The 12,168-nt window shown below is 35.2% G+C and overlaps 1 protein-coding gene across 1 annotated transcript; it reads right to left on the reverse strand.

Moving 5' to 3' along the window:
- Positions 1 to 3,013: 3,013 nt before the first annotated feature.
- LOC110882126 (protein FLOURY 1-like) lies at positions 3,014 to 4,386 on the reverse strand. The gene has a single exon (XM_022130211.2). The coding sequence runs from the start codon at positions 3,985 to 3,987 to the stop codon at positions 3,259 to 3,261; it is 729 nt and encodes a 242-aa protein (XP_021985903.1). The 5' UTR covers positions 3,988 to 4,386; the 3' UTR covers positions 3,014 to 3,258.
- Between the last annotated feature and the right edge of the window lie 7,782 nt (positions 4,387 to 12,168).

Consider the following 12,168-nt stretch of genomic DNA (forward strand, 5'->3'; position numbering starts at 1 on the left):
TGGAGATCCCACGATCTAGGTTCAATAGGACCACCTAACTGTACAAACTGAGGTCACTGTGGGGGAGTACCTCAACATACAAAGGGAGTTACAAACTTCCTAGTCTATTCCTACTTAAAATCAGTGATATCAAGAGAGGTTAAGCATATGGCTTTTAATGATTTGTAAATCACCTATGTTAGAGAGAAGTGAGGTCGCTTCGAATGGAATTGGGGGCACAATTCCTAGAGCTCTCGCAGAACCAGGATGGTGTTCCATGACCACAACGGACACAACTATGAGGGGTTAGCCAGACCAGGAAGAGTAATGTGTGATGTGTAATAACGTCTACGTAAAAAGGGGTTGGTTTAAGGACATCGCATCTACTAACTGCTAGGAGACTAAGTATATGTCACAAAGGAGGGTTCAAAGGGAAACCTACCTATCCTGCATTACTTAACCGCTGAAATCTTATCATGACACTTGAGTGTACGGGACAATCTCCATTCATGTGGGGGATTGTTGGAAATTTTATAAATAATATTATATTATCAGTTAATATAATGATTATTTAATAATTAAGCCAAGATGAATGAGAGATCTTGTGCATTAAGTTTGTGTGTTGGAACCATAAACATGTGGGAAATTGAGCTTGTCCCACATAGGTGGAGAGATAAATCTTTTGTAGATTTATAATTAGAATTCTCTACACGAATGTATTCTTGTGTTACAACTCACACCCAGTGGTTGCCAGGAGGGTGCGAAGCACCCGACACGCGCTCGCGCCCGGGCACGGGACGAGAGCGATGGGCGCAATGTGGCGCACTTTGCACTTCACACGCTCGCATCGCTTGGAGTCGCCTTTACTAATTTTTAGATGCGTCTGGGTTCGTGTAGCTTGAGCAAGTGGTCTGGTGACTGTTTAGATTCCTACTGGTTAAATTGAATTAAGTTCTCATTAAATTTGAGACTTAATTTTTATTGATTTCTGTATTCAATATGGCCTTAATTTTTATTGAATTTTGTATTTAATATGACTTTTGAGTTGGAATTCTAAACAACAATATATACAAGTTGGGTGCTTTGTCTAGAAACATAGCAAAAATAGAAATTCGTATGGTTCATAGCACACATAGAGAATTTCCTAACTTCGAATCCCTGAGAACTCTTGTTTCACGTATTTTTTCAGGTGCTAGGCTAATCCCGGCAGTACAATCTGCTTAGGCTGTTGTACACTGGGAAACAAACGGGTTCACCTGGGTGGCCCGAAATCTGTTTTAAGGGAAGCGTGATCTTCACGTGCCTTAGTCACCGTTGTTTTACGTTTTTTCCTTATTTTTTTTCTTGTAACCTGTTCTTAGTTTAATTTACATTTCTTGTATTGTAATTTCTTTCAGTTTAGTTTTGTTCTTCTTTATGTATTGTAATCAAGATGGTTATTAATAAAATTGTTATTTTATTTATTTTGTGAACGGTGTCCTACATTTCCAGATTTTTTTCTGTTATTTATACTTGTTCTCATTGTACTAAGTGAATCGGCGAATTTGCATCTTCTAGTCGTAACTTACGAGGTTAGACTCTTTGACAACCCAAATTTATGTCCAGTTAAAATATTCAATATTGTTGGTTGGTTGCCTATATTATTACTTAAATTCTGCCCTAATCTTTGGAGTAATATTTTTTTTTTTTGCTATGTTTTGATGTAAGTTTGTTACCCGACTTGTTATGATCTGTCTTGTTGTAACATGACCCATTTTATGCAACCCTTGATGAAAAATTCTGCTACTGACTGTAGGTTTAGAATCTGACTTAATCTATAGGCTATACCTTGGTTTTAGGTTTAATGGATCATTGGGCTTGATCCAGTCTATAAGCATTCCCTTTATAAGAGACGCTTAACCATTTGATAAGAAGTTCTCTCCCATCCTCTAATATCATCCATTTAATTATATACTACATATATTGTTGTACATTTTATATGTATATTATATCGATCTATATACATCACGATCATGAACTTGATTGTGCGATAGTGTTTCCGAGGACTATAGACTCAAGAAAAGCAAGGGATGCTAAAAATGGTCCAAAACCTAACGAAAAAGCCCAACTGGAATTTCATTGTAACAACAATATTTAGTGGTTTCTATATGAACTAAGAAATTATATACAACACACATAGGGGAAAGAACTATGTTGTACAATATATATTGCGACAACACGCAAAATAAAATCTGATATTTAGTTTTTGAATGTTAAAAAAAATAAAAACTTACATATATAGGGGGGGGGGGGGATCATATCACTAGACCATTAGGTTATGAGTGTTAGGGATGCCAATGAAACCCAAACTCAATGGGAATATTCGAAACCTGAAACATCTGAGACGGGTTTAGGTCCGGGTAATCGGGTCTGGGGCCGGTATGGAATTACCTTCAAAAAAAGTCGCGGGTATGGAATTTGATGATATACCTGTTTTACCTGACCCGATTACCCGCGAACATATACATGCTTACGTGATTATATACAATGATTTTCTTTTTTTATTATTTATTTTAAGTTTATATTATCAAATTCCACCATCCCAATTCCCATGCCATTCCCAAAACTTTGAACCATTTGTATAGACTTTAAAATACTTAAAACATTTGTTTTCTAAATAATCTATACCATTGGACCATTTCCGTTTCAAGAAACATTATAGTTAATAGTTACTACCCGATGAGTTTTGGGTCATGCATACCCAGCGTATACTTTTAATACACTAACAGGTATTCCCAAAATCTGTAGGTATGTCAGATAGATATCTGACAGGTGTTACCCAAAAAATACGCGACAGGTTTTAGGTCAAGTATAAAACAAATTTTTATAATAAGTCTAGAGTTACGATTACCTGAAACCATCCCAAACCAAACCCTTTGCCATCCATAGGGTGTTGGTTTTTATTTGAACGTTGGGAAAAGTTGTGAAAGTCAATTGGGCATGGAATTGAGATGTTTTGTAAAAGCAAGGAGATCACTTCACTTCTTTTGAGGTGTCACAATCAAACATTCCCAAGTACATCCATTTATTTGTCAATTTCAATCTTTTGAAATTACATGCATTTGGGTCTCCCTATTATTATTCTTGTGTTGTTGCATACCTTTTTTTTTATAGTAGTAACATACCCTAGGCAAATCAAGACAATCGTTAAAATAAAAACGAGCTCGCTCATAAAATGACCAAAATACCCTTCGATCCGTTGCATGCATATCCAAGGACCGTAAGTTAGATATCTACGACTTACCACGGTGACAAACCCAAATCGAGCGAGCTAACAAGCCGCTCATCAAGATAACTTAAAGACAACTCACACCCATCATCATCACCATCATCATTCATACAAAGCATCAACCTTTGCTTACACACCCGCAACCGATCTTCTAACAAGCTCCTTTCCGACTCATGCTTCATAACAATCCACCTCAAAGATTGAATAACCTCTTGATCATGTAACTGCTTTTCATGACTCAATCTCCGGTGTCGTTGGGCTTCCAACTCAACCACACTTTTCTCATTCTGCAGCCGCAGAATCATCTCCATGGCCGCCTCGGCTGCAGTAGTAGCCGCCATTCGCTCTTTCTCAAGCTCTAAGTAAGTATCATTCGCTCGTTGCCTCTCCATCTTCACCAGTTTTCTCAGAGACATTACATCGAACACTTCATCTTCATCATAACATTCTTGATTACCATCATCTTGATCATCAAAACCACTTGTGTTTCTACAATTTACAGTTTCTTTAACCACCTTCCATTGATCAATCATTGGTGGGTTTGAAAAATTCATAAAGTTGATCAACCCACACTTGCATTTTCTTGAACAAAACCGGTTCAAAACCCCCAAGTTGAATACGTTAAAATGCAAATATTTCAAACTGAAATAAAACAGAATTAAGAGACTCAAAAGATCAATGAACTTTTTGAAGCATCCATACATCAAAACCCCCAAACCCCACGAGTTAGAAACCGACATAACGAAATATACTGGATGAAAATTTGTGTATAACTCGTTGTAAGAATCCAGAACACCGTACAAAATGAAGAATTGACAAAAATGATGGTGTGTTCAAGAGTATTTGTATAGCATTTGAGGTGCAAATATCGAGATGTATGATAATTTTGTATCAATAAGAGGGAAAATCATGAAAACTATAGTGTAATACATATGGGCTGTTTCACGAATTTTGAATGGATAAGTATTAAACCAATAAGAGGACAAGGGGCGGTCAGTTAATTTTCCGTGATGGCACTTGAGCACGCGTGGAAGAAACAAACTTTCCACCACCAGTCATTTTTATAACGCGTGATAGCAGCACGTGTTCGATTTCTGTTATTTTTATCACGCCGTGGAAAATGGGTGTTGTGAGGGAACATGGGGGGTTTATTTTTGGGTGTTGTGAGTGATAGGCAATGCCACTAAAAAGGGTTGTGAGTGATGGAAAATGGTTGATGACATGGCGGAACTTGATTGGGTGCTTGTGAGTGATAGAATTCTATCACTAGTGACCACCCCCACCCCACTAAGAGGTCTGAATCATTGTGCTGAACCGAGGTCTGAACCACTAAGAGCAAGTATAATGCTTAACTATTCAGAGACAAATGTCTGACCAATTAAGATAAGACGTCTTAACCATTCAGACTTAGTATAATGCTTAACTATTTAGAGGCAAATGTCTGAATCATTCAGACATCTGCTCAAGAAACAAACAGTCTGAACCATTTAGTGTTGAACCAGTAAGAGGTAGTCTGAACCATTAAGAGTTAAACAAACAGCCTCGTAGTGTAGATAATATCATGATTCAACTTATGATAAAAGCCTAAAACAACTCCAAAATACCCCCAATAATATCTCTATTTGTAATTACGTACGTTTTAGCGTTTGAAAACATACGATTATCTCATCCAAAAATATATGATATTACCCGTATATCAAATACATATTTTTTAACGGCAAAGGTTACCCCCTCTAATTTACATCAAATAAATATTCTTCTTGTTTAGGGTTTAAACCTGAGACCTCCCTTTAAGAAGCATGTGCCTCTATCAAGTGGATTACCCCACGTTGACGTATATCAAATAAGAGAAAACAAATTAGGGCTGGTACTCAATAAGTCAATATATGAATCCGCCATGATGCAATTAATATGATTAATGATGGTCCTGATAAGTTGGTATGGTCGTTAATCTCTTTAAGTTCTTAAGTTCAACTGCTATTAGCATCACTTTGAACGACATTGGTGGTGGCAATGAAGTTTAGAACTAGGCCTCTCTGGAGGTCGCCAGTTTGAAACCGAGCCGAACTGGGTTTTACTGCAGTGGGCCTTCGGGCGGGAGGGTTTTCCCCGGAACTGATGGCTTGGTGGCTCGATTGAGTGCATCCCAAGATTCTTATCCGGTGATTTAGTTGAACGTTCGAAAAAAAATATGATTACCGATGTAATAAATTAGTTTTTTGATGTATTTGATATAAACTTTTTTTTCTTGTTTCGAAGTCATTAGAGTGTAATAGCAGATCATCCAATTGAATATAGAACAATTTGGGACCACAATGACAAAATTATAACAAAATATATACAAGGATTGAGCTTATTTCTGTTTGTAAATCTCATAATTGTGGGTTTTTGGACCACATATCTTTTTGACATAATCATATCTCGTGCTTTTTTGTTTAACAGCATTAAATCAATAAAGTACAAAACAGAACTGTGAAGTGTCTTATTAGAACAAATGTATTTATGAAAAGATTAAATGAGTGTGAGTTGTTTTTTTTCTTAATAAAGTTGTATTAAAAAAAAAAAAAAAAAAAAAACACTCATTTGAATAACCCACATTATTGTAAGCACCAATGAATTGCTTTAAGAGCACCTGTAACATAAAATGTGCTAAACGGCCAACTTATAGTGTACATGCAAGCTTACGGACGCCGTGGTAACTTATGTGATGTTGCGTGTGTTTGGACGAACGACCACGGATGTAATGGGGTGGGGAAGGTCCTTTTTTCTTTCTTTTTTTTGGGGGGGGGGATTTTTATTTTCATTTTACTTAAGTATGAAAAAATAGGTTATGTTTTTCTTTCAAATAATATAAACTTGTAATATTTGTAAAAATTTGCAAACTCTAAAAAATTATAAACTTAATAAACTTGATAAACTTTTAAAAAATGTAACGGTTATAAGTTTATATACTTTTGAAAAGTTTTAATCGGTTAAAAAAATTGTACAGGTTATAGATATCTAAACTTTTAAGTTATATATATATATATATATATATATATATATATATATATATATATATATATATAGGGTGAGGTTCATGCGAGAACCACCTTTATTGCGAGAACCGCGAGAACCAATGTGAACGGATGGCAATTTTGTAAATAATACAAAAAAATTAGACCCCGCGCTCCCCGGACGTCAGCGTTGAATTAAATTATGATCTATATCACAGTTTCAGTTCCAAACAACTACAACTCTCCCAAATCAGACGATTTTCCCCCAAAAATCTCATAAAAACATTCCGATATCAATCGCCGATACTCAATATTCAATCGCCGATACTCAATGCCGCTCCCTATTCCAACAGTTCATCAGCAAAATTCGCCATACGATCATCCTATTCAATCGCCGTCTCGAAATTAGGGCAAAAAAACGGCCGTACCGAATCGATTTAGGGCAAAAAACGGTAATACTCGGCATATTCGGCGAGGTTTATGAACTTGAAAGTTCATACAGCCATGTAAGTTCATACTATCTAATATCATACAAAGTTCTTTGTGCTTGTTCATGTATGTGCTTGTTCATGTATGTGCTTGTTCATACTTACAGCCGATTATATGTATGTGCTTGTTCATACTTACAGCCGATTATATGTATGTGCTTGTTCATATAGATTAGAGTCGATGTAGGTCAATACAATTATGTGTTAGTGATTGATTTGGAATGCACATGTGCATAGATTATGTGTTTGTGATTGATTTGGAATGCACATGTGCATAATATTGTTCATGTAAATACGATTTTGTGTTTGTGTTTGTGTTTTGATTTGGAGTGCACATGTGCATAATATTGTTGTATGTATTCACATGTGCATATTTATATTACATCCGCATGTAAATACGATTATGTGTTTCTGTTTGTTTTAGAATGCACATGTGCATAATATTGTTGCGATTATATGTTTGTGTTTGTTTTGGAATGCACATGTGCATAATATTGTTGTATGTATGCACATGTGCATAGTTATATTACATCCGCTCTTTATTGTCTGTCCGAGGTACTGGCTACTGGGTTTACTGTCTGTGCTTTTGGGATCCGTATTTACTTCCCGAGTTGTTGATCTCCGGGTTAGTCAGCTGCATACATGTAGGGTCTATCGTTAATGCTGGTAGTTTGCTGCATGTTGTGAGTATTATGTTAATGGTGCACCGGATAACAGACCTACTGTTTGTATTTGCAGTTTGCTGCATGTTGTGAGTATTATGTTAATGGTGCACCGGATAACAGACCTACTGTTTGTATGTCTGCAAAGTGTGAGCCTAAAGCATAGTGCTGAATTTATGATGCTGCTGGATCTTAATATAGCCTCAAAATGCTTGTGTATCGCTGTTAACAGCTGGCCGCATCAGTTATTCATTTGGTCCTGCAGTAAAAGTTCCAGGGGTATTTTGGTTGAAAAGACTGAAGGTTTTAATGTTTGTTCGTGTAGATTACAGCCGATGTTGTGCATATGTGTTTGTGTTTGTTTGTTCGTGTAGTGTGCATATGTGTTTGTGTTTGTTTGTTCGTGTAGTGTGCATGTGTTTGTGTTTGATTTGGAATGCACATGTGCATAATGTGATTACTTATTTTTATACGTATGGTTTTGGTTCATATCTATGCTTGATTGGTATGCACATGTGCATAACGTGTTAGAATGCACATGTGCATAATGTGATAACTTATGGTTTTACTGATAACTTATGGTTTTGGTTCATATTTATGATTGATTGGTATGCACATGTGCATAACATGATAAAGTATGTTTAATTTGTAACCGAATTTGTTTTTGTCGGGTCAATGTGTTAACATGTGTATATATTGATAAATTGTTTAATAGTTGTATGTATGCACATGTTCATAATTATAGTTGCTTAGTTATAGTTATGCCCATTGCTTAGTTATAGTTATGCGCGTATGTTAGTGTTAATATACATTCTCCTTGTATGCAGTAAAATGGAAAAAAAAAAAAAACAAAGAAAGTTACGTTTCTACTGAAGCCGAGAGATGAAGGGTCAAAAAGAATGCCTGATGCGACGGAAGACGAGCATGCGGTTGTTAAGCAAAAAGGTTAGAAAGTATTGAGAACTTACTGTTAATATTAGTATTGTTAATGACGCAATATGCATTTTATGCACATGTGCATTATCAGTTTTTTTTTTCAAATGTTATAACTCACGCAAACGCATTAATTTTTTGAATTCAGGTATTTTAAAGGTGGAAAAAAGCGCACAAAAGGAAAAAAGCATACCGAAACGAAAAGATGCAACTAAATGTGTTGATGTAGAAAGAAGGACTAGCAAACGCAAACACGAAGAAACAACCAAAGGTTTGGATGTAACATAAAATAATTAATAAGAATTTGAAATGCACATGTACATTTTTTTTGTACATACATTATATAACATGTGCATGTTATTATGTTGATAAACAGTTTCAAATAAAGAAGTTGTGTCACCGAAAGTTAAGAAGACGGTGAGTAAAAAGGTTATGAGGGTATCTAACTGGAAATCGATACGAACACGCATATCTCCACATCAACTTTTGGTGGGGTTAAACACATTCTCTAAACAACAGTTGGTAGCAATAAAAAATATGGGGTTTGGAAGTATTATGAAGCTTAAAACTGACAGCTTGCCAGCGAAGATGTCACATTTTGTGGTAGACAATTTTAGCGGGAAAGATATGGCAATCAAGTTGACTGTTGGAAACATTGAAGTTAACGAAACTGTTATTAGCGAGTTGTTGGGATTGAGAAACAGCGGGGCTGTTATAGAGTATAAAAAGAAGGAGAAAAAGAAGGATAAAGAGAATGAGGAGCAGAAAGAACATAAGGATGAACAAAAGGGGAAAAATAATGATAAAAACAGTGGGTCTGATATAGAATCTGATGTGAAAGAAGACGAAGACGAAGAAGAAGATGATGAGGAAGTTGGGATATTGGCTGAGTGGAAGAGTTTATACAAAGGGCGTACAATAACACCGAGTAGAATTGTCGATAGATTAAGAGATAGCCCAACGGAGGATGGCATAATGTTTAAATATGATTTTTTGACATTGTTCATGAATACGATGGTGGAAATAAACAAAGATGGTAGATGCAAAATTGATTTTCTGAAATGCTTAGGCGAAGATGTGGCGATTGAAGATGTGAATTGGTGCAAGTATATTTGTGATAGCATGAAGATGAGCAAAGATGGATGGCAACGGGATAGCACGTCAAAATATTTTAATGGTGCTCTTACAATATTGGTGGTAAGTTAAGTGTTATGTTTGAAATAAGACATATAATTAATTTGTATTTTTGTATAAATTATTTTGTTTTTAGTTTGTGTATATATACATATACAGTTTTCACATATGGTAATAATGCACATGTGCAGATGTTATATGTGGATAGAACATTGTGTGGGGACATCAATACGGTCCGAACATCGAGTCCATTATCATTCTGGACTAAAGAAATGTTGAGCAGAAGGCAGACATGGGAAATAAAGAATGGCGGTTTTGGAAAAGGGGCATTACGTGAAGGATATGTCGACACTCAAGTTGACGTGGAGCATGAAACGAAAGAGGATAGAATGAAGAAAGTGGAGCAAATGGTAGATAAGAATGAAGGCGAAAAGAAAAATGTGACGTTTGAGGTACGTATAATGTTTTAACGTGATTTATTTATTTATTTTTTTATGCAATTATAAATGTGACCCAGCTTTCATTAATTATATTGTTTAAAATAATAACTTGTATTTTGTAGATTGTATGTGGTTGACATAGATATGTGTTAGGTTAATAGACATGTGGTGGGGTTAGTGGTTAGGATACAGCTTTCATTAATTATATTGTTTAAAATAATAACTTGTATTTTGTAGATTGTATGTGGTTGACATAGATATGTGTTAGGTTAATAGACATGTGGTGGGGTTAGTGGTTAGGATACGATGAATATGATATATGTTGTGCAACCTGATGCACATGTGCATACTGATGTGTTGATATGAACATATAATTTATGCACATGTGCATACATATAATTTATTGATGTGTTGATATGAACATATAATTTATGCACATGTGCATACATATAATTTATGCATATATGATATGTGCATGATGTTGTTTTATTATGAACATATAATTTATGCACATGTGCATACATATATTTTATGCATATATGATGTATACGATACATGTTGTGCAAGATGATGCACATGTGCATAATGTTGTGTGTCGATATGAACATATAATTTATGCACAAGTGCATAATAAGAATTTTAAGATGATTTGTGCAAACTGATGCACATGTGCATAATGTTGTGTTTATATGAACATATAATTCATGTTCTAGCTGATGCACATGTGCATAATGTTAGGATGATATGAACATATAACTCATGCATATGTGCATAACCGTGTTTTATAATGTGATAAAGCTGCTGAATATATGCATAATGTTGGGTTGATATTACTAACTTTGTTTTATTGATGTGTTATTAATTAGGAGCATGTTCGTATGGTTGAAAGTTTAATGGCTGAGACATTAAGCAAAAAAAAGTTGTTAAATAAAGAGTTGGATGATATTTGGTACAAATATCCAAAGAATGAGAAGGTTGAAGAGTTGGTGAGGCAGTATGATAGAACGTTTAGAGGTGAAAACAAAATGTCGGTTTTGCTAAGCACAAAGGAGATGGGTGACAACAAAGAAAACAAAGTGATTGAGCTTGAAAAAGACAAAAAGGTTAATGTTAAAATCAAAGGTGGGATGAAGGTGTTTACAAGGTCAAGAAAAAGAAGTTTAAAAGATGAAGGTGATGTGTTGGACGGTGTATCAAAAAATGACGAATGTGGTGCAACGAAGGTCGATGGGGTGACACAAAACGACGGGGATCTAAAGTTAGACAAAGTTGTCGGTGAGACCATTAAGTGGGCAGAAACGGAAAAGAGTGTCATGAAGAGGCAAACACGTAGGAGGAAAGAAGTAGATAACACCGTACCGAGTTTTGAGTTGTTGTCACAAAGCTCGCAAAGCTCACAAAGTTCACCAGAAGCAGACATTGGAACAAAAGTGCATGCGAGTGTTAAAGATACAAAGGTAAACGTACATGTGAGTGGTAGAGATACAAATGTGGTTGACATGAATGAGCCATTAAATGATGATGAAAAAACGTTATGGCAATATTTGATGACAACAATCGACAACAAACGAAGGTATGGACGTGAATTATAATGTTATGTTATTATTTGTTGTGACATAATAATTTAGAATTACAATCTGATGTACATTTTTGTAGGGCGGAGAGCAAAAAATGTAATGTGGACGATAAAGAAATAGATGTTGAAAAGGAGAAGGAAGAGGTCAGCATGACATTCAAGTAAGATTAAATATGCATTAATTTTTATTTAAAAATCTGTTACATATTGTAGTATAGGAAGCAATTTGTTTAGTAATGACATAAACTTTTGTCATATAAAGCATGTAATCAGTAAATTCAGAATAATTAGGTAGATTGTTTATACTGTTCGCATGTTATAAGGGTCTGGTTGGTTGCGATTGATTAGGTTAGCGGCTGTTGTGATTTGAAGGGTAGTTAAAAATATAGTGTAGGTATATGGGCTGATGAATTTTGGCATAAAAAATATGGTGTATAGTATATGTAATTTATTTTATGCACATGTGTATACAGAACATAACTGATTGTGATTTGAAGGGTAGTTAAAAATATAGTGTAGGTATATGGGCTGATGAATTTTGGCATAAAAAATATGGTGTATAGTATATGTAATGTATTCTATGCACATGTGCATACGGAACATAATTGATGTAATTTATTGTGACGATTACAGCTCAACTATTTTTGAAACCTCACATGGAATGACAACACGCGCATTTTTGATAAACACAT

Source organism: Helianthus annuus, chromosome 10 (assembly GCF_002127325.2).
Source record: "Helianthus annuus cultivar XRQ/B chromosome 10, HanXRQr2.0-SUNRISE, whole genome shotgun sequence".
Lineage (NCBI taxonomy): Eukaryota > Viridiplantae > Streptophyta > Magnoliopsida > Asterales > Asteraceae > Helianthus > Helianthus annuus.

Excerpts from the sequence above, each read along its gene's own strand:
- LOC110882126 (XM_022130211.2), bottom strand. The coding sequence starts at position 3,987 with ATGTCGGTTTCTAACTCGTGGGGTTTGGGGGTTTTGATGTATGGATGC.